This window comes from Bufo bufo, chromosome 2 (genome assembly GCF_905171765.1).
Source record: "Bufo bufo chromosome 2, aBufBuf1.1, whole genome shotgun sequence".
Taxonomy (NCBI): Eukaryota; Metazoa; Chordata; class Amphibia; order Anura; family Bufonidae; genus Bufo; species Bufo bufo.
The window spans coordinates 448,713,976-448,733,811 of NC_053390.1; the positions used below are offsets into that span (position 1 = coordinate 448,713,976).

General features: G+C 46.8%; 1 protein-coding gene across 6 annotated transcripts in view; it reads right to left on the minus strand.

Moving 5' to 3' along the window:
• Nucleotides 1–9,413, minus strand: part of DAZAP1 (DAZ associated protein 1) — a 42,853-nt gene extending 33,440 nt beyond the window's left edge. For all 6 annotated transcript variants that reach the window (XM_040417542.1, XM_040417538.1, XM_040417541.1 and 3 more), the window contains exon 1: nt 9,276–9,413. In XM_040417542.1, the coding sequence (XP_040273476.1) occupies nt 9,276–9,304 (29 nt within the window). In that variant the 5' untranslated portion in view covers nt 9,305–9,413. The remainder of the gene's footprint in view (nt 1–9,275) is intronic.
• Between the last annotated feature and the right edge of the window lie 10,423 nt (nt 9,414–19,836).

The following is a 19,836-nucleotide window of genomic DNA, read 5'->3' on the forward strand; positions in this document are numbered from 1 at the left end:
GTTTTTAATTTTTTAAGTAGTATATAGGATTATGAAAGGGGTTGTGTGGAAATACAGAAATCAGAGTGATTAGAACTGAAGGGGTCCGCTGCTCTTGGATCTATACCCGCAGAACAATAACACTAAGGCCCTATGCACACGACCATTGCGTGTTTTGCGGTCTGCAAATTGCAGATCCGCAAAACACGGATGGTATCCGTGTGCGTTCCGCAATTTGCAGAACGGCACGGACAGCCATTGATATAACTGCCTATTCTTGTCCGCAAAACAAACAAGAATAGGGCAGGTTATATTTTTTGGCGGACCACGGAATGGAGCAACGGATGCGGACAGCACGCGGAGTGCTGTCTGCATCTTTTGCGGCCCCACTGAAGTGAATGGGTCCGCTGGATTTTGAGAGAATGTCTGAGAAGTCGTGCCTCCCTGTTGTAACCAGCAAATACAGCATGGTTGCATTTCTTGTGACTGATCACAGTCAGGCCAACTTGCAGATTGCAACATGACCCTGTTCAGTTTTGCTAGCTGCAATGCAGGCTGTGCTATACCCCACAATCTTTCATTACGCAACATATGCTGCTGACAAAGCTGCTGTGTAGCCTTGGCTTAAAGGGCTTCTGTCACCCCCCATTTAGCAATTTTCATTATCGGACATTAGCCATTTGCTAATGTCAGATGAGTCCATATATATCACTGTTACCTGTCTCTGTGCTGTAATTTCTGTAAAAATCGTACTTTTATAATATGCTAATTACTTCACTACCATTAAGTTGGGCGGTTACTTGCTGGTAGCCGCCGCATCCTAGGACTATAAACACGCCCCCTCCTCCACTTGATCGACAGGGCCAGCGAGCGCTCTCCTCCTCTGCCCATAAAATCCCGCGCCGGTCCTCATTCGGCGCAGGCGCTCTGAGAGAAGGACGCTCGCTTGCCCGCTCCTTCCTCAGTACACCTGCACCGATGACGTCAGCCTACACCCGGAAAAGAAGCATCGCTTGTCGATCAAGTGGAGGAGGGGGCGTGTTTATAGTCCTAGGATGCGGCAGCTACCAGCAAGTAACCGCCCAACTTGCTGGTAGTGAAGTCATTTGCATATTATAAAAGATTTTTACTGAAATTACAGCACAGAGACAGGTAACAGTGATATATATGGACTCATCTGACATTAGCAAATAGCTAATGTCCGATAATAAAAATTGCTAAATGGGGGGTGACAGAAGCCCTTTAAAGGCTTTGTTTAACCCCCAAAACAAAAAATAATTACCGCAGTGATTGTGTGTAAAATTAAGAAAAGGAGCGCCATTCATCTTTTAAAGAGGACCTTTCGTTAGTTTGTACTTTCTAAAATCAGTACCTCATGTTGCAGGCCAAGATTAGGAGAGGTCATTGCGCTATTTTTTTCAGATACACTCCTCAGTAGCGGCGCTGTACCCAGTTCTGTTTGTGCGCCCTGTATGTTAATCAATAGCATCGGTACAGAGAGGAGGAGACAGCCGTGTTTCTCAGGGGGCGTCTCCTTCTCCATGGCTATGGCGTGGTCTGCTGCGATTGGGCAGCTCACAGCCAGGGTGAAGGAGACCTCCCTGAGAAACACAGCCGTCTCTTACTAATTAGCATACAGAGCAGCAGAAGTGAACAGAAAAAATAGCGCAATGACATCTAATCTCAACCTGCAACGTGAGGTATTTATTTTAGAAAGTACAAACTGATGAAAGGTCCTCTTTAAAAGCAGCTCCAGGGCCAAGGACCCTGCTGCTTCCAGAGGACGGAAAGGGACACGTCCCATCAGTGGTCACACTGCTGTAGCCATTCATTGCCCTCTGCGGTGACGTGTCTCTGAGGTGGTACATATGACTTCATATTTCATGCAAATCACTTACTATTTGACCAAACATCATAAAGTGCAAAAGTCTCAAAAATGTCCAAAGTATATACTGAAAGGAGACTGTTCACATGAAACATGCAATTTTTCCTGCACACGACCGTATGGCTTTTTCAGTGTTTTGCGGTGATGGGTCCGCAAAATACGGAACGGAAACGGAAGACATATGGATGCATTTCCGTATGTGTTCCGTTTTTTTGCGGACCCATTGACTTGAATGGAGCCACGGAACGTGATTTGTGGCCAATAATAGGACATGTTCTATCTTTAAACGGAACGGAAAAACATTATGCATACGGAGTACATTCCGTTTTTTTTTTTGCGGAACCATTGAAATGAATGGTTCCGTATACGGAACGCAAAAAACAGCCAGTAAACGGGGAAAAAAACGGTCGTGTGCAGGAGGCCTAATACTGATTACATTATGTATTTTTGTAAAATGCTGACTGTACCATGTAGATAGTGGATAGTTTTGTATACAATAGGTTATTATTTTAACTATAAAAGAGTATAGTAAATGGAATAATATGTTTGAAATGATGAGGTTGCTCAGGGCAGGGCTCCAGATGGCGACCAAAATGGTCGCCAATGCGACTTAGAATTTACAAATGGCGACAAGATTTTTTAGTCGTGTCGCCATTTGCAACTAGACCCGCCGCAACTCTGCAGTTGAATACAGCGGCGGGCACAGGAGATGATAGTTCTCTGCCCCGCCGCCGATGTTCTTCTCAGCAGCACAGTGGAGAAGTAGTCTCTCCCTCCCCCCTGTGCTGCTGCCGCCGCCTCCAATAAGAAGAGAGACGGGAGGAGTATAATAAACATTGGTAGCGCAGTGCGCCCACCCCCCCCCAGTATAATAAACATTGGTGTGGCGCAGTGCACCCCAGGCCCCCCCCCCCCCCCCAGTATAATAAACATTGGTGGCGCAGTGGGAAGTGCCAATGAGGGTTAAAAAAATACAAAATAAATTAACTCACCTCCTCCAATTCATCGCGTAGCTGCCGGTCTCCTGTTTTTTCATCAGGACCTGTGGTGATGTCACTGAGCTAATCACATGGTCCCTTACCATGGTGATGGATCATGTGATGTACCATGTGATGAGCACAGTGATGTCACCAGAGGTCCTTTGACAGGTCCTGAAGAAAGAACAGGAGACCGGCTGCTACGCGATCAATTGGAGGAGGCGACTAAATTTTGATTTTATTTTTTTAACCCTCATTGGCACAGCCTTCTCCTAGGCTGTAGCGCTGGCCAATAGCAGCGCAGAGCTCACAGCCTGGGAGGTTTTTTTTTCCCAGGCTGTGAGCTCTGCGATGCGATTGGCCAGCGCTACAGCCTAGGAGAAGGAGACGCCCGCAGAGCAAGAGCAGACTCCTCCTACTATAACCAAGTTCCCGAACATACCGGAGGACATAACGGGAGAACGGAGCGGCGCCCAGGGATAATAGTAAGTGCAGTGAGATCCCTGGGCGCCGCTGTATATGTCATGATACTTAGTTCACAATGTCAGGATCGGTGAAAGGTCCTCTTTAAATTATTAAAAAATATCTCCTATGCGGTGAGCATTCGCCATTTTTTAGTCACCTTGTCACCCCAAAAAATAGGATAGGACTGTTCTATTATGGGCCGAACGTTTCATAAAATGCGAAATGCACGCGTTTTTTTTGTTGTTGTGGTATTGAGTATCGCAATACTTTATGGTGACGAAAGCGAATCTAAATTTTGGTATCCAAACAACCCTACGCCGATCTGATCGGTTTCGATTCGGCGACTAAAAATTTAATTTGGCTCCTAAATTTTTCAGTTCGGGAGCCAATGGCTACTAGGTATTTTTTTCCCCGTCTGGAGCACTGCAGGTGTTAATATTTTTGGCTCTGCTGGGTATTTAAGGCATATGGAACAATACCACGCATGCTTTAGAAAATGGTGGACTGGTCCCTAAAACGCAGCTTAATGTGTGGGCATGCTGACCCTTCACTTCCAGCGTCACTGATAGTATATATTGTTGCACTTTAGGACTTTTGATCCTGATTTCTACACTTTATGCTGTTTGGACAAATGGTATGTGATTTACACAAAATATAAAGTCATGTGTACTACATGGCCCTACTCACACACGTTGGTACATTATAATGGTCACTGGTTTGCTATTTTTGGTGGCATGTCCCCAAACACCATTCAACGGCCTCCGCGGGGGCACGTCTCCCAGCAGCCATTCAACTGCCCCTGTGGTGCTCAAGGAAACGTCACCGCAGAGACGAGTGAATGGCTACAGCGGTGCATGTCACCACTGATGTGATGTCACACTTCCCGTCCACCGAGGACTGAAAGCAGCAGGGATGAGACCCTTGGGGCTGGAAAGGAGCTGCTTACAAGAGGTAAATGGGGCGTTTTTCTTCATTTTACATACATTCCCGATGGTAATTTATCTTTGCCTTTCACACAACCACTTCAAAAGGGGTTCTCCAGGATTTTGATACCGATAGGCCATCAATACGAGCTTGGTGGGAGTCTGGGACCCTTTGAAGTGAACAGGAGCAGCACTGCAGTTAACAGCTCCGTCCACTACACAATGGACAGAGCTGTGTAGTGCTGATCGGTGGAGGTGCAAGCTTATGCTGATCTGAGGATAAGCCAGAGAGTAAAATCCTGGACGAGCCCTTTAATTCAATTTACTACCAGGCAATAACTAGGAGCAGGGCTGAGGTCAGAGTGCCCTGTACCCTTCCTGCTGTCAAGACAAAATCCAATTAAATGGCCCGCTCACTGGTTAGGTCGATGGCTCTGTGGAAGCACGAACAGCTGACTGCTGGCAGATATTTTTTCAGAGGCTGGGTAATCATGTGAAATCTCACTTGGCTGCTCACTGCCTGCGGTGATGTGTGTATGTCCTATTTTTCAGGCACAAGCAATTTTTTTGTGTGTCCTTGCTACACTGGCCAAAACTCTGAAAATGGGCATACAGATGTGCCCCCCGCTGAGTTAGGTTAAGGCCTCATGCACACGACAATATTCCCCTCCCCCCCCCCAAATCCACATTTTTTGCAGATTGGATGCAGACCCATTCATTTCAACACGGGCTGCAAAAAAATGTGGACAGCGCACCATGTGCTTTCTGCATCCGCATGTCCATCCCGCAAATAAATAGAAAATGCCCCATTTTGTCCATTTTACAGACAAGAATAGGTACTTTGATAATGAAGCCCATGGAAACTACAGTATGCAAATAGATGTATTTATTGTTGATATATTTTATATGTAACATTGGGAAAGGTGGTGATTTATACTTAATATTTTGGTGTTCTTTTCATCCCTTGTCCTATTCACCCTGATGGAGCTCTATAAGGGTAAATAGGACTTTACACTCTCCCTAATGCCCTGTGCATAGTACACACAGCAGCAGGGAGCTGACTATGGCAGCCAGGGCTTTAGTAGCGTCCTGGCTGCCATGGTAACCAATCGGAGCCCCAGGCTTACACTGCTGGGGCTCCGATCAGAAGCTGCCTCTGCACCACCAATGAGAGGAGGTGAGGGGACTCTGTGGCCACTGCCACCAATGATTTTAATACTGGGGGGCGCACTGTGCCAACAATGATAATTAACGTTTAATATATAAGTTCAGCCAGCGGCAGAAACACATTGCCTCTGACGGGCGGCACCTGAAGGGTTATTGCCGCTGATCGCAGCGCCCTGTCAGAGGTCAGGTGCCGACAATGTGTTTCTGACGCTTGTATTTGTAATGTATTAAACATTAGTTATCATTGGCGGAGTGGCCACAGCCGCTCCCCTCCTCCGCGCTCTCATTGGAGGCAGCAGTACAGGGGGGAGGGAGAGACTGCTTCCTCCTCTCCGTGCTTCTGAGGGAACATGGCCACGCTGAGAGAAGCATGATCCATGTTCTCTGATACTGGGCTGTGCAGTAGCACAGCCTAGTATCGATAAAAGACAAATTCCAGTATCGCATCGATACCGGGCTAAAAGTATCGAATGGGTATCGAAAGTTCGATACCCAAAACAACCCTATCTGAGAGTTTTAAAAATCTTCAGTGGAGCAGTCATATAAAACAAAAAACAGCTTCATTCGCTAAAGGTCCCTGTATACCAGCTCTGCCAGTCCGAGTGCCGTTAGGACAGAGACAATAACGGTATGTCCATTGTTCACATGACCGCTTAGCACAGTGATTGGCTGCAGTTATGAATAAATTGCTATTAGCCTTCAGTAAGGACAGAGGGGAGGTAACCAGTTGGGGGCTGTACCTGCACAGACTCATTATATCCAAACTGTGCAGGTACAGCCCCCAACTGGTTACCTCCCCTCTGTACCCTTACTGAAGGACAATAGCAATTCATTCATAACTTCTAGTAGAAATAATAAAGGAATGGCACATCATAGAGCCATAAGAATAGATGCTCCAGAATTGTTATTGCATGGGGAATGCATGTAGCTATTAAAACCGGCATGTCAGGAGTGGTGACAGGTCCTCTTTAACCGAGGGGAGCACATAGATGTTTGGTGGCATGTGGCATTGCACTACTAAGTCTTCAGGATCCCTGAGGTTAGCGCTACACGGCACCACCCTAAGGGCACGTTCACACGAACGTGTGAAGCCCGTGCTGTGGACCGCAAATTGCGGTACGCAATGCACGGGCACCGCCCGTGGGGCAGGCGCATGGGGATCGCAGACCCATTCACTTGAATGGGTCTGCGATCCTTTTGTTCTGCAAAAAGATAGAGCAAGTTCTCTTTTTTTTGCGGTGCGGAAGCACGGAACAGAACCCCAGAAAGCACTCCGTAGTGCTTCCGTAGTGTTCTGTTCTTCCAGTGGGACCCGCACCTATAAGACAATGGGGGCATATCCTAGCGATATGCCCCCATTGTCTCAGATGAGGAAAACCCCTTTAATGTAAATCGTAGAGACTGATGTGGTGATAATAGCTCAGTAAGTGAAATCCAGGTAACACTGTCCCTTTAAGTAAATGGGAAAGGACTGCAATACCAAGCACAGCCCCCTCAAACAGCTGATCAGCAGGGGTACCAGAAGTGCCATGGCCTCCCCAAGAGCCGATCACCCAGGGAAGCTGGAAGTCAGATGCTGCTGATATAATATTGTTGCGATATCCTGAGGATAGGTCATCAATATTAAACTGGACAACCCCTTTAAGACCCTAGATTGTGAGCCCCACTGGGTACAGTGAGTGATGCTAATGTCTGTAAAGCGCTGCGGAATAGGTCAGCGCTATATAAGTGAGAATAATAAAAAGACCTCTTTCACATGTCTTTAAAGGGTTTCTGTCACCTGAAAAATGGGTATTTAGCTGAACATAACTATATTAGTGCCATCTCACTGCCTAAAGCCTTTATTGAGAAAAACTAACTTTGATAATATGCTAATTAGCCTCTAGGAGCGGGGGGGTTGTTCATGCTCCTAGAGGCTCCGTTTGCCCACCTCTTTTCACGCACTTCTTCTCTTGATCGACAGTGTCAGGCAGCGCTGCTCTCCTCCCGGCGGCCATGTCTGCAGTGTAAATCTCGCACCGTTCAGTATCAGGTGCAGTGAGGAAGTCAGCAGCCACCACCGAGCACCCTTCCCTCACTGCGCCAAATACTGAACGGGACTGGGCAGGCGCGAGATTTTCTTAGTAGACACGGCCGGCGGGAGGAGAGCACCGCTGCCCTGGCCCTGTCAATCAAGAGAAGGGCATGAAAAGAGGTGGGAGAACGGAGCCTCTATGAGCAGGAACAACAACCCCCCCCCCCCCCCCATTCTAGAAGCTAATTAGCATATTATAAAAGTTCATTTTTCTCAATAATGGCGGCAGGCAGTGAGATGGTACTAATATAGTTATGTTCAGCTGACATTAGCATATCACTAATGTCAGTCAGCTAAATACCCACTTTTCACGTGACCGGTTCCCTTTAATGTGTTTTCACCGGACCATGGGTCAGTGGTAACACCAGGAAGCATGCCGTATTGTTGCCTGTGATTACTGATCCCTCAGGCAGATTAATCTGTGGTTTGGAGAAAACCAGACACCTTAAAGGGAACCTGTCACCGTGATTTTGTGTATAGAGCTGAGGACATGGGCTGCTAGATTGCCGCTAGCACATCTGCAATACCCAGTCCCCATAGCCCTGTGTGCTTTTATTGTGTAAAAAACCCGATTTGATACATATGCAAATTAACCTGAGATGAGTCCAGCGTGAAGGAGCCCAGCTCCGCCCTGCATCCTCACAATCTCCTCCTTGCTCCCCGACGTCCGAAAGCCAGAGCGTCGTAATTTCACAATGCACGAGCTAGCGCATGCGCTGTTCCTTCCCTGAGGCTGATGCCAGCATAGGGAAGGAACACTGACGACACTGCGCATGCGCTAGTTCCCGCATCGCGAGATTACGGCACTCTAGCTTTCTGACGTCAGAGAGCAAGGAGGAGATTCGAAGGATGCAGGGCGGTGCTGGGCTCCTTCACGCTGGACTCATCTCCGGGTAATTTGCATATGTATCAAATTGATTTTTTTTACACAATAAAAGCACACAGAGCTATGGGGACTGGGTATTGAGGATGTGCTAGCGGCCGTCTAGCAACCCATGTCCTCAGCTCTATACACAAAATCCCGGTGACGGGTTCCCTTTAATGTGTTTTCACCGGACCATGGGTCAGTGGTAACACCAGGAAGCATGCCCTATTGTTGCCTGTGATTACTGATCCCTCAAGCAGATTATAATCTGTGGGTTGGAGAAACCCAGACATCTTAACGAATGCACCACTGCCAATCTGGTCACGTGTGTGATCGAGGCCTAAAGGAGGAACAGAGCCTTGTACATTTTCCTTCACACCCGAGGACCACTTCCCTCCCTCCTGGTGTATGTGACGAGACCCCCGCCCACGGCTTAGCCACAGATACATATCAAAAAGTATGACCCCAATGCACCTAGGGAGCAGGTAAGTGATAATTGCCATAAGTACTAGCGCTGGAAATAGCGCGCCCCCCGGGACACCCCTGAGATGGCAGCAGCATCATATGTGCAGACACCTCCAGCTAATCCGAAAAATACCCAGCAATTACCTGACAAAGGCTGAACCCGTCCAACCGGTTCTCAGGCCGAACCACGCTCCCTGCCGCTACTGGATCTGTAGGCCTGTGGTACCGGACAGGAAGCATGCCACGAGTAATGCCAGGCGGCGAGCACACCTGCCCAGCGCTCACGTGACCAGCCGGCGACCCGCGGACACCCAGAGCCCCAGCAGCTGCTACCCAGCCAGCCGCACTATGCCCGCGTCCAGCCTGCACTTCGGTCCACACATGCCCAGGCCGCAGCATCACCCACTTCCTCAGGGTCACCTCACTTCCCCCCACTCAGGGTAAGAAGCCCTCCCTAACCCGCCCGGCCTCTCACCCGATCTCATCGCCGTTCTGGTTGTTCATTTCTGTGCGGCTCGTCTGCTGCCTCCGCCGCTTCTTTCAACACCTCCGACCAACGGTATCACAGCGCGAGGCTACGGGGTTTCCAGGCAGGGAGGCGGCGTCAGCGTCGCTACGCACGTAATTGCTTTCGATACGAGTTTGGGCACTAGAGGCAAGGTCATCGTTACAGGAAGAGTCGCCATTTTGCTGGAGTCAAATCTAAGGCGAAAACAAAGCCCTCCGGGCGACACATCTGTTCTCTTTTCTAACACGGGCATTGCATACCTCATAGGTGTCCATTTACTTTGTTTCCAAGTTTTCCTTCAGTGTTTGCTCTTTTGGAAGACACATATGATATCTGTAATTATGCAACACTTTTTTGCAATTTTCACTTGTGCTGGTTTAAGACCTATAACATTTTATTGTTTTATGCTATTAACCCCTAAGGCTGGGCTCACATTACATTTTATGCCTCCGTTTGATGTATACACGTTAGAAAAAACTAATACAAAAACGCAGCACACCACGTTCTTATATCCTGCACAGTCCAGTAAAAAAAAAACATACTTTTTTATATTTTTTTACAATAGAACTGTATGGTGAACGGATGCCACTGTATGACATCGGTCTGAGGCATCCATTTAACGCATACGTTTTTTATATGTTAAACGGATGGGAAAAATGCGATGTGAACCCAGGCCTTCAATATTAGATTGGCGGGGGTCCAAAACCCGGTGCCCCTGCCGCTGTATGAGGAGATGGCGAGCTGAGTGTGCACCGCTGCTTTGCCATAGACAACAGCAGCGAGCAGGAAGGGAGATTTTTGGGAGACTAGTATTTTTGGGAGACTAGTATTTAATAGTTTTATGTTTTATTTCTTTTGCACACTAAAACACTTAAAAAAATATCTGTTTTGGGGTACATACATTTTTTGACCATTTTTATTCTTTTTTGGGAGGCAGGATGAATAAAATGCAGCAATTCTGAGGTTTTTTTTCTTGTGGTGTTCATTTAGCAGGGCATTATTGTATGGGTCATTGCGAAAGTAGTGAATTATGTATCCTTGATTTTTTTCATTTCCAATTTTTTCCCCCAATAATAATAGACTTAGTAATGGGGATAGGGCAATTTTCTTTTTTACATCCCAGTAGGGGACTTACAGGAAGCGTGTGACCACAAATTAGATCTGCCAGTTAAAACCAGATAAGGCTACTTTCACACGAGCGTTCGGAGCGGATCCGTCTGATGTTTCATCAGACGGATCCGCTCCGATAATGCAGACGTTTGCATCCGTTCAGAACGGATCCGTCTGCATTATAACTTAGAAAATTTTCTAAGTCAGAAAGTTGTCTGAGCGGATCCGTTCAGACTTTACATTGAAAGTCAATGGGGAACGGATCCGCTTGAAGATTGAGCCATATGGTGTCATCTTCAAGCGGATCCGTCCCCATTGACTTCCATTATAAGTCTGGACGGATCCGCTCGCCTCCGCACGGCCAGGCGGACACCCGAACGCTGCAAGCCGCGTTCAGGTGTCCGCTCACTGAGCGGAGCGGAGGCTGAGCGCTGGCAGGCGGATGCATTCTCAGTGGATCCGCCTCCACTGAGAATGCATTAGGGCCAGACGGATGCGTTCGGGGCCGCTCGTGAGCCCCTTCAAACGGAGCGCACGAGCGGACACCCGAACGCTCGTGTGAAAGTAGCCTAACACATATCCTTTTTGTCTAATCTGTTTTTATTTTCTGATAAAAGATTTATTTATTCTATTTAGGCCTCTTTCACACTTGCGTTGTCCGGATCCGGCGTGTACTCCACTTGCCGGAATTACACGCCGGATCCGGAAAAACGCAAGTGTACTGAAAGCATTTGAAGACGGAACCGTCTTCAAAATGCTTTCAGTGTTACTATGGCACCCAGGACGCTATTAAAGTCCTGGTTGCCATAGTAGGAGCAGGGAGCAGGGGAGCGGTATACTTACAGTCCGTGCGGCTCCCTGGGCGCTCCAGAATGACGTCAGAGCGCCCCATGCGCATGGATGACGTGATCCATGTGATCACGTGATCCATGCGCTTGGGGCGCCCTGACGTCACTCTGGAGCGCCCGGGGAGCCGCACGGACGGTAGGTATACTGCTCCCCCGCTCCCCGCTACACTTTACCATGGCTGCCAGGACTTTAGCGTCTTGGCAGCCATGGTAACCATTCAGAAAAAGCTAAATGTCGGCTCCGGCAATGCGCCGAAACGACGTTTAGCTTAAGGCCGGATCCGGATCAATGCCTTTCAATGGGCATTAATTCCGGATCCGGCCTTGCGGCAAGTGTTCCGGATTTTTGGCCGGAGCAAAAAGCGCAGCATGCTGCGGTATTTTCTCCGGCCAAAAAACGTTCCGTTCCGGAACTGAAGACATCCTGATGCATCCTGAACGGATTTCTCTCCATTCAGAATGCATTAGGATAATCCTGATCAGGATTCTTCCGGCATAGAGCCCCGACGACGGAACTCTATGCCGGAAGAAAAGAACGCAAGTGTGAAAGAGCCCTTACTGAACATGATTATGGGGGCGGCCATCTTACCTGAGCTGTTCTTAAAAGGATTGTCCGGATTCAGAGCTGAACACTGACATACCTCCATTTTCACCCAGGCAGCCCCCCTGACTTGAGCATCGGAGAAGTTCATGCTCCGATGCTCTCCTTTGCCCTGCGCTAAATCGCGCAGGGAAAAGGCATTTTTTGGAGTTCCGGTGATGATCTGGGCTCTCCATGGGGCTGCCAGGCGGAGGCACTGATGGGCGGGCTTTAGCGCTGATTGTTTTTTTTAATCCCTAAGGTTTTTTTCTTTAACCCCTAAATGGCCATATAGATAAAGTGTACCCGTTTTTAACAGCCATTAGATGGGTGCAATCCTGTCAATCGGCCATTAAATACTTTCCCATTGATTTCAATGGGGTCCGTCTGGCCGTGGAAACCTATTTTTGGACGGACGCTATTCACTGGTCTTTAAAAGAACGGCCATGTGAATAGCCCCATAGACTTTCATTGGTGCTAAAATTGGCCTGTGCATGAGGCCTAAGACTAATTTCACACTAGCGTTTTTAGGCCGCATTCACACATACGTGGATTTTCATGGACCTCAGTCCGTGAAAACCTGGCCTGCCGTCCTGCTGAGTGCAGGAGCGCATGGCGTCATTGGTTGCTATGACGCTGTACAGTAGTACGCTCGTATAGATCATATGAGTGTATCACTGTACACCAAAACCTCTAATGTTGTCACCGCCAGCTCTGTAAGAAGATCTGGCAGATGTTCTTCTCTACCTGTTGTATGATGTTCTTTGTTTTGGTTTCACTTTCTCATCTCCTTTCCTTCTCCCAGCTGTCACCTATTTGCACTGATTGTCTCCCTTTATATTCCCTCCCATACTGCCTCACTTTGCCGTTTATACTTCTTCCTGGATTGTGTTCACTGCTGGAGGCTGCTTCTCCTGGTTCCTCAAATAAGTCTGTTTCCTTTATTTGTGTTTCTTGCTGGCTTGATTGTAGGTGACCCTGACTCCGTCCATATTAAGTGCAGGGAGCCGGTGGTCGTGTCCCCTCACTATTATAGGGTTTTCAGGTGTCACACAGTATAAGGTACATGGGCATGCAATCGTCTATCATAAAGATCTTTGCATGGGCATAGCAGTCAGGGAGAGCTCTAGGGGTTTTATAGGGCTCACCCATATGCTCCTTAGTTTGGGATCAAGCCAGTCGGATATTTATTTATAAGTTCCAGCTTTCTGCAACACCATCCGTGACAAATGTCCTCTGGACTACATTACACCTCTTAATCATACACCTACTTATTACTAAAACTTAGCTTTTAATTGATCTAACTAATATATTTTCCTTTGTCACAGTTAAGACAATATCCCGTCAGAGGGAGAATAATTACGGATGGTATGTATAAATTGTATGATCACGGTACCACCTGCCTTAAAACGTAGCCTTTATTATATAATACGTATAAAATAACAAACTCCCATTAGAACAAACAAAGAAAAAGAAAAAACAAAAATCGACAATCTATAGATGGACCAGCAGTCAATGCTCTGAACCAAGTTATCTCTGTGTCTTGGTGAGATCCCTAAAGGACGTTGAATTCCAGGCAGGATGATGACTTCTAGAATGGGCCTGTCCCTAGATATGGCCCTAAGTTATTTATTCCTGCCTAAAAAACGGAATGGCCGCCCCGAAAGGGGCGATCCCGTGTTCAGGAACCTCCTTTATTACCCTAGTATACCCCTATCGATGATAGTTGGACTGGGTCTGCTCGCAGTATCCTAGGGAGTGACCTAGGCTAAATACAGAAAATAATAAAGATATATTCACAGATCATTGCATCATATAAATACATGCTGGGTCCAAAGTGTCGTTTAGAGTGAAAAAAGAGAGGTATTCTATGATACTGTCACTACCAGAGCTTTGGGACGTTCTCACAGCTCTGTTTCTCCACCCCTGTGATGATGTCACTACTAGAGCTGGGAGGAGTTTTCTGTTTCCTTCCTCCCAGCTGTTTCTCCTCCGTTTGATTTCCCTGCCTTTATATTCCCCCTCCTCCTATTGTAGGTGTGGATTATATTTCTCATTTGGGTTGTAGCTCTTGCTTGAGTATCTTCCCTTGTATGCTATCCTTTCACTGGACCTGTGTTCTGCTGCAGCAAGTACTCCGGATATTGCCAGCCTGTCTTTGGATCCGTCTTCACTGCGGCTGCAGCCCTTCAGCTAAGTGTGCAGACATTGCTGTGTATCTGTGTGTTTTCTGACTGGATCCGAGGCGACCACGGTTCCCTCCATATACTGAGCAGGGCACCGGTGGCCGTGCCCCTTCCACTATTGTAGGGGTTACAGTGGTCATCAGTCTTAGGTACGCGGGCATGCCTCCTTCCACCATTTGGATCCGGGCATGGGCTTAGCAGCATAGGGAGAGCTTTTGAGGGTCTGACAGGGGTCACCCTTTATCCTCCCTAGTTTGGGTCCGGTCAGTAGCTCTTTTTTCTGTGCATGCTCTTGTTGCTCACATACAGCCGTGACAGATACATATTCTACACGGCTGCTTGATGCTCACAGTGGTGCATTATTGTAACGCAACCGTTCATTACGATGCCAAGCGTACTATTGGTATATATATATGATTCCAACGCGTTTCGCCCATACCAATAACCTGGGCTCATCAGGGGATATATAATAGGCATCAATATTAACATGAACAGGACACAATCTTCCTCATCATGGATGACAGTACAATAGAATTGTCACCAGTGTTGGGCTTTCAATATTTTCAGCCCTAAACCACCAGTCCACACTCTTTGACGGTACAGTCAGAACCACACATAACAGGGTAACAACCCTATATAGACTTAGGGGATAGATTTATTCCCCCTAGAGACACAGACATCTGAACACTTCACCATATCCATGTTAGCTGGTAGTGTGTCTGTCGATAATACACAACAATGGTCACATTAATTCATCCATGTGCACCAAAACATAGATAATAGTTGTGATATTTATGGTACTTGCGTGCCCAAAATGACTATATGGGGCTGGTTAAGTGCGTCCATGTGATGATGTCGCAGCCCACCATGTTCCGGCTCGACCAGTGATAGTCTGCGCGGGTGCCCCAATGGATCCAATGCGGTTCAGAGCATTGACTGCTGGTCCATCTATAGATTGTCGATTTTTGTTTTTTCTTTTTCTTTGTTTATGTGTTTGTTCTAATGGGAGTTTGTTATTTTATATGTATTATATAATAAAGGCTACGTTTTAAGGCAGGTGGTACCCTGTGATCATATAATATATTTTCCTAAAAGGTCAATTCTAAAATTGCTAGCTAGCCGCAGCTTGCACTTCTAGGTATAAATTGCAATTCCTGCTATAGTTTCCTAGCTAGGTGTAACATTGTTACTTAACTGGTTGCGTGCTGCCCAGGGCCGTCTTTAACAAGGGGCAAAAGGGGCAGCTGCCCCGGGCCCAGTTGCTCCTGGGGGGCCCAAGGCAGATGCTTCTTGAGCCCTGCTAGCCACTGCCCCGGGTGTCAGGCTGTCAGCTACACAGGGGGTGCCGCCGGCACTCCAGGCAGCGTACTGTGAGAGCTGTGATTCTCTAGGACCTTAGATGACATCATCACCATGTGACCAGTAACCTAGCAATATTACTGGTCACATGGCTATGAGGTCATCAAGGTCCTACCAGGAGTGTTGCTGTAGAAGTTTGCCTTAAAGGGAACCTGTCACCAAGATTTTGTGTATAGAGCTGAGGACATGGGTTACTAGATGGCTGCTAGCACATCCGCAATCCCCAATCCCCAATCCCCATAGCTCTGTGTGCTTTTATTGTGTATGTATACTGCATACTCTGGGGTGCACTGTAACGCTAGGGTGAGCCGAGCCCTTGTCTCCTTCCTGCAGAGCGGTGCCCACTTCCAGCCTGAGCCCAGCTGCCCAGAGCACTGATCCTGAGCCGCTGGAGTCTTCAGAACTGGAAGTATTTACAGTAATTCACTGGACTCTACCAGATGTGTGGATTTTTTGTGTGTGTGTTGTGGTGGAGGGCGTGATTGCCTGCTAAGGTGTGGGAAGGCGGGATACAGGGGGCCCAAGTACATTTTTGCCCAGGGTCCAATCAATATTAAAGACAGCCCTGGCGCTGCCAGTATAATTTGTGGGTACAATGTGTCCTTTACTTGCTGTTATATTGTCATACTAGTGCTTTGCTGAGGGCTAAGCTGAATTAAAACATGAGAGCAATGCTGCCCCCCGACATGTTTCGCCGAGTAATCGGCATCTTCAGGGGTTAGGGCAGAAGACTTACATCGTTTTTTTCGTAATTTACGCCTGAGAGCTCATTTTGGTGGTAATGAAAGCATCTCTCAGTTGAATGTGGATCAGGTGGATGATTCCTCCCTCACCCACGCATTGACTGTGAAACAATTTAATTTGAAAGTGAGGAGTAACTACACACCACCGAAAACACACCATCCGATTGAGACTTTTGTTAATTTAGTGCAGCGAGATGTGGATACATTGTTGCAACAATGCAAACAAGGAATGTTTCATATACAGCATAATTTACCTGTGGAAGAGAAGCATGCCCTTGATCACTTGTTAGATAAAAAATCTTTAATATTTAAACCTGCTGACCAGGAAGGGGGGCCTATTGTGGTTTTAGATAAACAATACTATGTCGCTGAAATCCTGCAACAACTACAGGACAGCAGTACCTACCAAATATTACAAAATTACCCTGTTTACCGTATTAAAGAGATTCTACAGAAGGTGGTCGATGAAGCTGAAGAGAGTGGAGTTGGGGATGCCAAGTTGGGTGACTTTCTTAATAATCAACACCCGATTACTCCTGTTTTTTATACTTTGCCAAAAGTGCACAAGTCACTTACTAAACCTCCTGGTTGTCCCATTGTGGCGTCTACAGACTCTTCTCCTGCCATTCTTCTTGAGAAGGTATAACACCTTTAACCCAACAAGCACCGTCATATATACGTGATACCGGCCACTTTCTGTCAGAGATTGGCTCACTTCAGGTGGATGAGGGCTGCATACTTGTCACTCTTGATGTGTGCAGTCTTTATACGTCAATCATACATGAGAAGGGTATTAGAGCAGTCGCAGGTCTCTTAGACACTAGCGTTTATAAAAAAACTGAGAGATTTTTTTTCTGAAACTTTTGAGAATAGTACTTGAGCAAAACTATTTTTGGTTTCAGGACTCTTTTTATCAGCAGTGCCGTGGGACCGCGATGGGATCGAACGTCGCACCGCCATACGCAAATACATATATGGCGTATTTTGAGAGCCAGTTTGTTTATTCAAATTTATTGTATCAGCAACATTGTATATTTTGGCGTCGTTTCATCGATGATATTTTTTACGTGTGGCGTGGCGACGTTCGATCCCTCACAGAATTTACTACGTATTTGAATTCCATCTGGGAGGAGCTGAAGTTTACAGTACACCATGATATGGATAGGATTTCATTTCTAGATACTTGGGTGGTTAAGGGGGCAGATGGTAAGGTACAGATTTATTCACTAAAAGTACTGACAGAAATAGTTTGCTTACTTTCTCTAGTAGTCATCCAGCATCCATCAAACAATCTATTCCCTATTCTCAATACCAAAGGGTGAAACGCATTGTTAGTAACATGGATACATGTCAAAAAAGACTAGATGATATGACTAATAAATTTAGAGAGAGAGGCTACCCCTTGGAGTTATTATGGAGAGATAGGGTAGACAATATACAGGTGGTTAAAAATAAAAAAAAATCACGGATCCCTTTAGGCTGGGTTCACACCTGAGCGTATTCGATAAGCGCTTTTTACAGGCGTTTTTATAGGGTGTTTTTTGGGTGTATTTTGGGGCGTTTTTGTATTTTGGAAATTCGCGTCGTACGCGCGTTTGTGTGATTAATCCAATGAAAAACTTCCACAATACGCGTGACAATACGCCCCAAAGAAGCTCCTGTACTTCTTGGGGCGTAGGGCGTTTTACAGCGCTTTCGTACGCGCTGTAAAACGCTCACGTGAGAACCATGCCCATAGTGAAACATTGGTTTTTGCCTGTTGAGGGTTTTACAGCACGTAGGAACGCGCTGTAAAACGCTCAGGTGTGAACTCAGCCTTAGTGGTTGAATACCACCCATGGACCCAACGCCTGAGGACTATTGTCAATAAACATTGGCACATTTTATCTAAATCCTACCCACAGATAGGTGAATTTCAGAGACCACTCATGATGTGTTATAAACGTGCCGATAACATCAGAGATAAAATAGTTCGGGCCGACGTGGGCAGTAACAGAACAGAAATAAGACAAAGTACTTTGTCTTCCCCTAGACAAGGTACATTTCCCTGTCTCAACTGTGTAAATTGCTCTAGTGCAGGGGTGCACAACCTTTTCTGGTTGGGGGCCAAATGTTCAGCCTGAACCAATTCCAAGGGCCAAAAATAAAACTTAAAATGGTATTACCAACTGAAATACTATATTTATGGCATATTGAACATACCATTAATGTCTATTTACACTTCTAGTACTCCCATCTAATGGGAGAATACATAAAAGATACATATGAGCATTCAAAAGACATAGACATACATGTCTTTTACCAGATGGTTGAGGGCCGCACAGAATGGTATCGAGGGCCGCATGTGGCCCCCGGGCCGCAGGTTGTGCACCCCTGCTCTAGTGTCATCAAGGGCTCATGTTTTTCTCCCCCACACATTTACATATGATAGTAGATTTGTGATTTACATTCTCAAGTGTTCATGTGGATTGTTATATGTGGGGGAAACCTCAATGAGAATGAAGGACAGACTGAGTAAACACAAGTCTACTATCAGAAAAGGTAATTTATTACTTCCAGTACCCCTTCATTTTCACCAAAAAAAAAAAGCATAACATTGCACAACTGCGGTATCAAATTATTGAGGGTGTTTCGTTACCCCGTTGTGGGGGTGACAGAAATAAATTGTTACTAAAGAGAGAGGCCTACTGGATCCATCGTTTACAAACGATGGAACCCAGGGGCCTCAATCGTGAATACAATGTATCTTGTTTTCTTTGATGTATCCTGTCTTTTATTTTTTATTCTTTATTTGTAATAATTAAGTATACAATTTATAAATGTATTTCCCTTTTTTCCCTAGCGGAATTGAATAACCAAATGGATTGGATAATATCCTTCTATATACTTTTCACTATATTGCCTATTGTCATCACTGAGGGGGAGGAGTCTTGCTGATGATGTCAGTTTCTCTGTATTTCATTTGTCTATTTAAAAGAGCCTATGTGAGATGTCTGTGCATAGTCTGAAGAAAGCACATTGGTGCTGAAACGCGTCACTATGACATAATATGTGACCAAAATATCCATTCACTGTACACCGGTTGACGTAGGACGTCGCGCTCTCCCCTTCTCCCTTGGCTCGGCTTCCTCGCTCTCTTTGAGCGTCTCTGCGGCCTCTCCCTCTCTCCCTAGACCCGGGGACTCGTGATGTACTCCCGGTCCCTGCTTTAGTTGTGTCCCTGCCTCTGCCTCCGAGCGTGTCTCCTCCTCTCCCTCCCTCCTTACCCGATTGTCTCTTCATCTTACCTCGCCCGGATTGTGGGCTCCGCTTTGCTTTGTACGTCTGCCTCTACTACGGCCCATTCCTTCCTGCCTCCTTGGCCGGCGGTGCTCGGCGCGGCTTGGTCCGCGGTTCCTCTGGCGACTCCCGGTTTCCCTGTGCCCGCTGGTTGCGGTGCTCCTCTCCTCCTGGTGGATCTTCTCCGTGCCTGTGTCCTGGGCTGCTTGAGGTGGCCGTCGGTGCCTGGTCGGCTGCTCCTCCTGAAGGTCTTCTCCGGCTGTGTCCTGTGTCTCCTGCTCCTTTCCGGGCTGCCTGTGGTGGTGTTCTCAGAGCTTGGTCGGCTGTTCCTTCTGGCCATCCTCTTCCGCTGTGTCACTGTGCCTCCTGGCTCCCCTCCTGTCATCCGGCTGTTCTTCCAATGCCTAATGTTTCCATGATTGT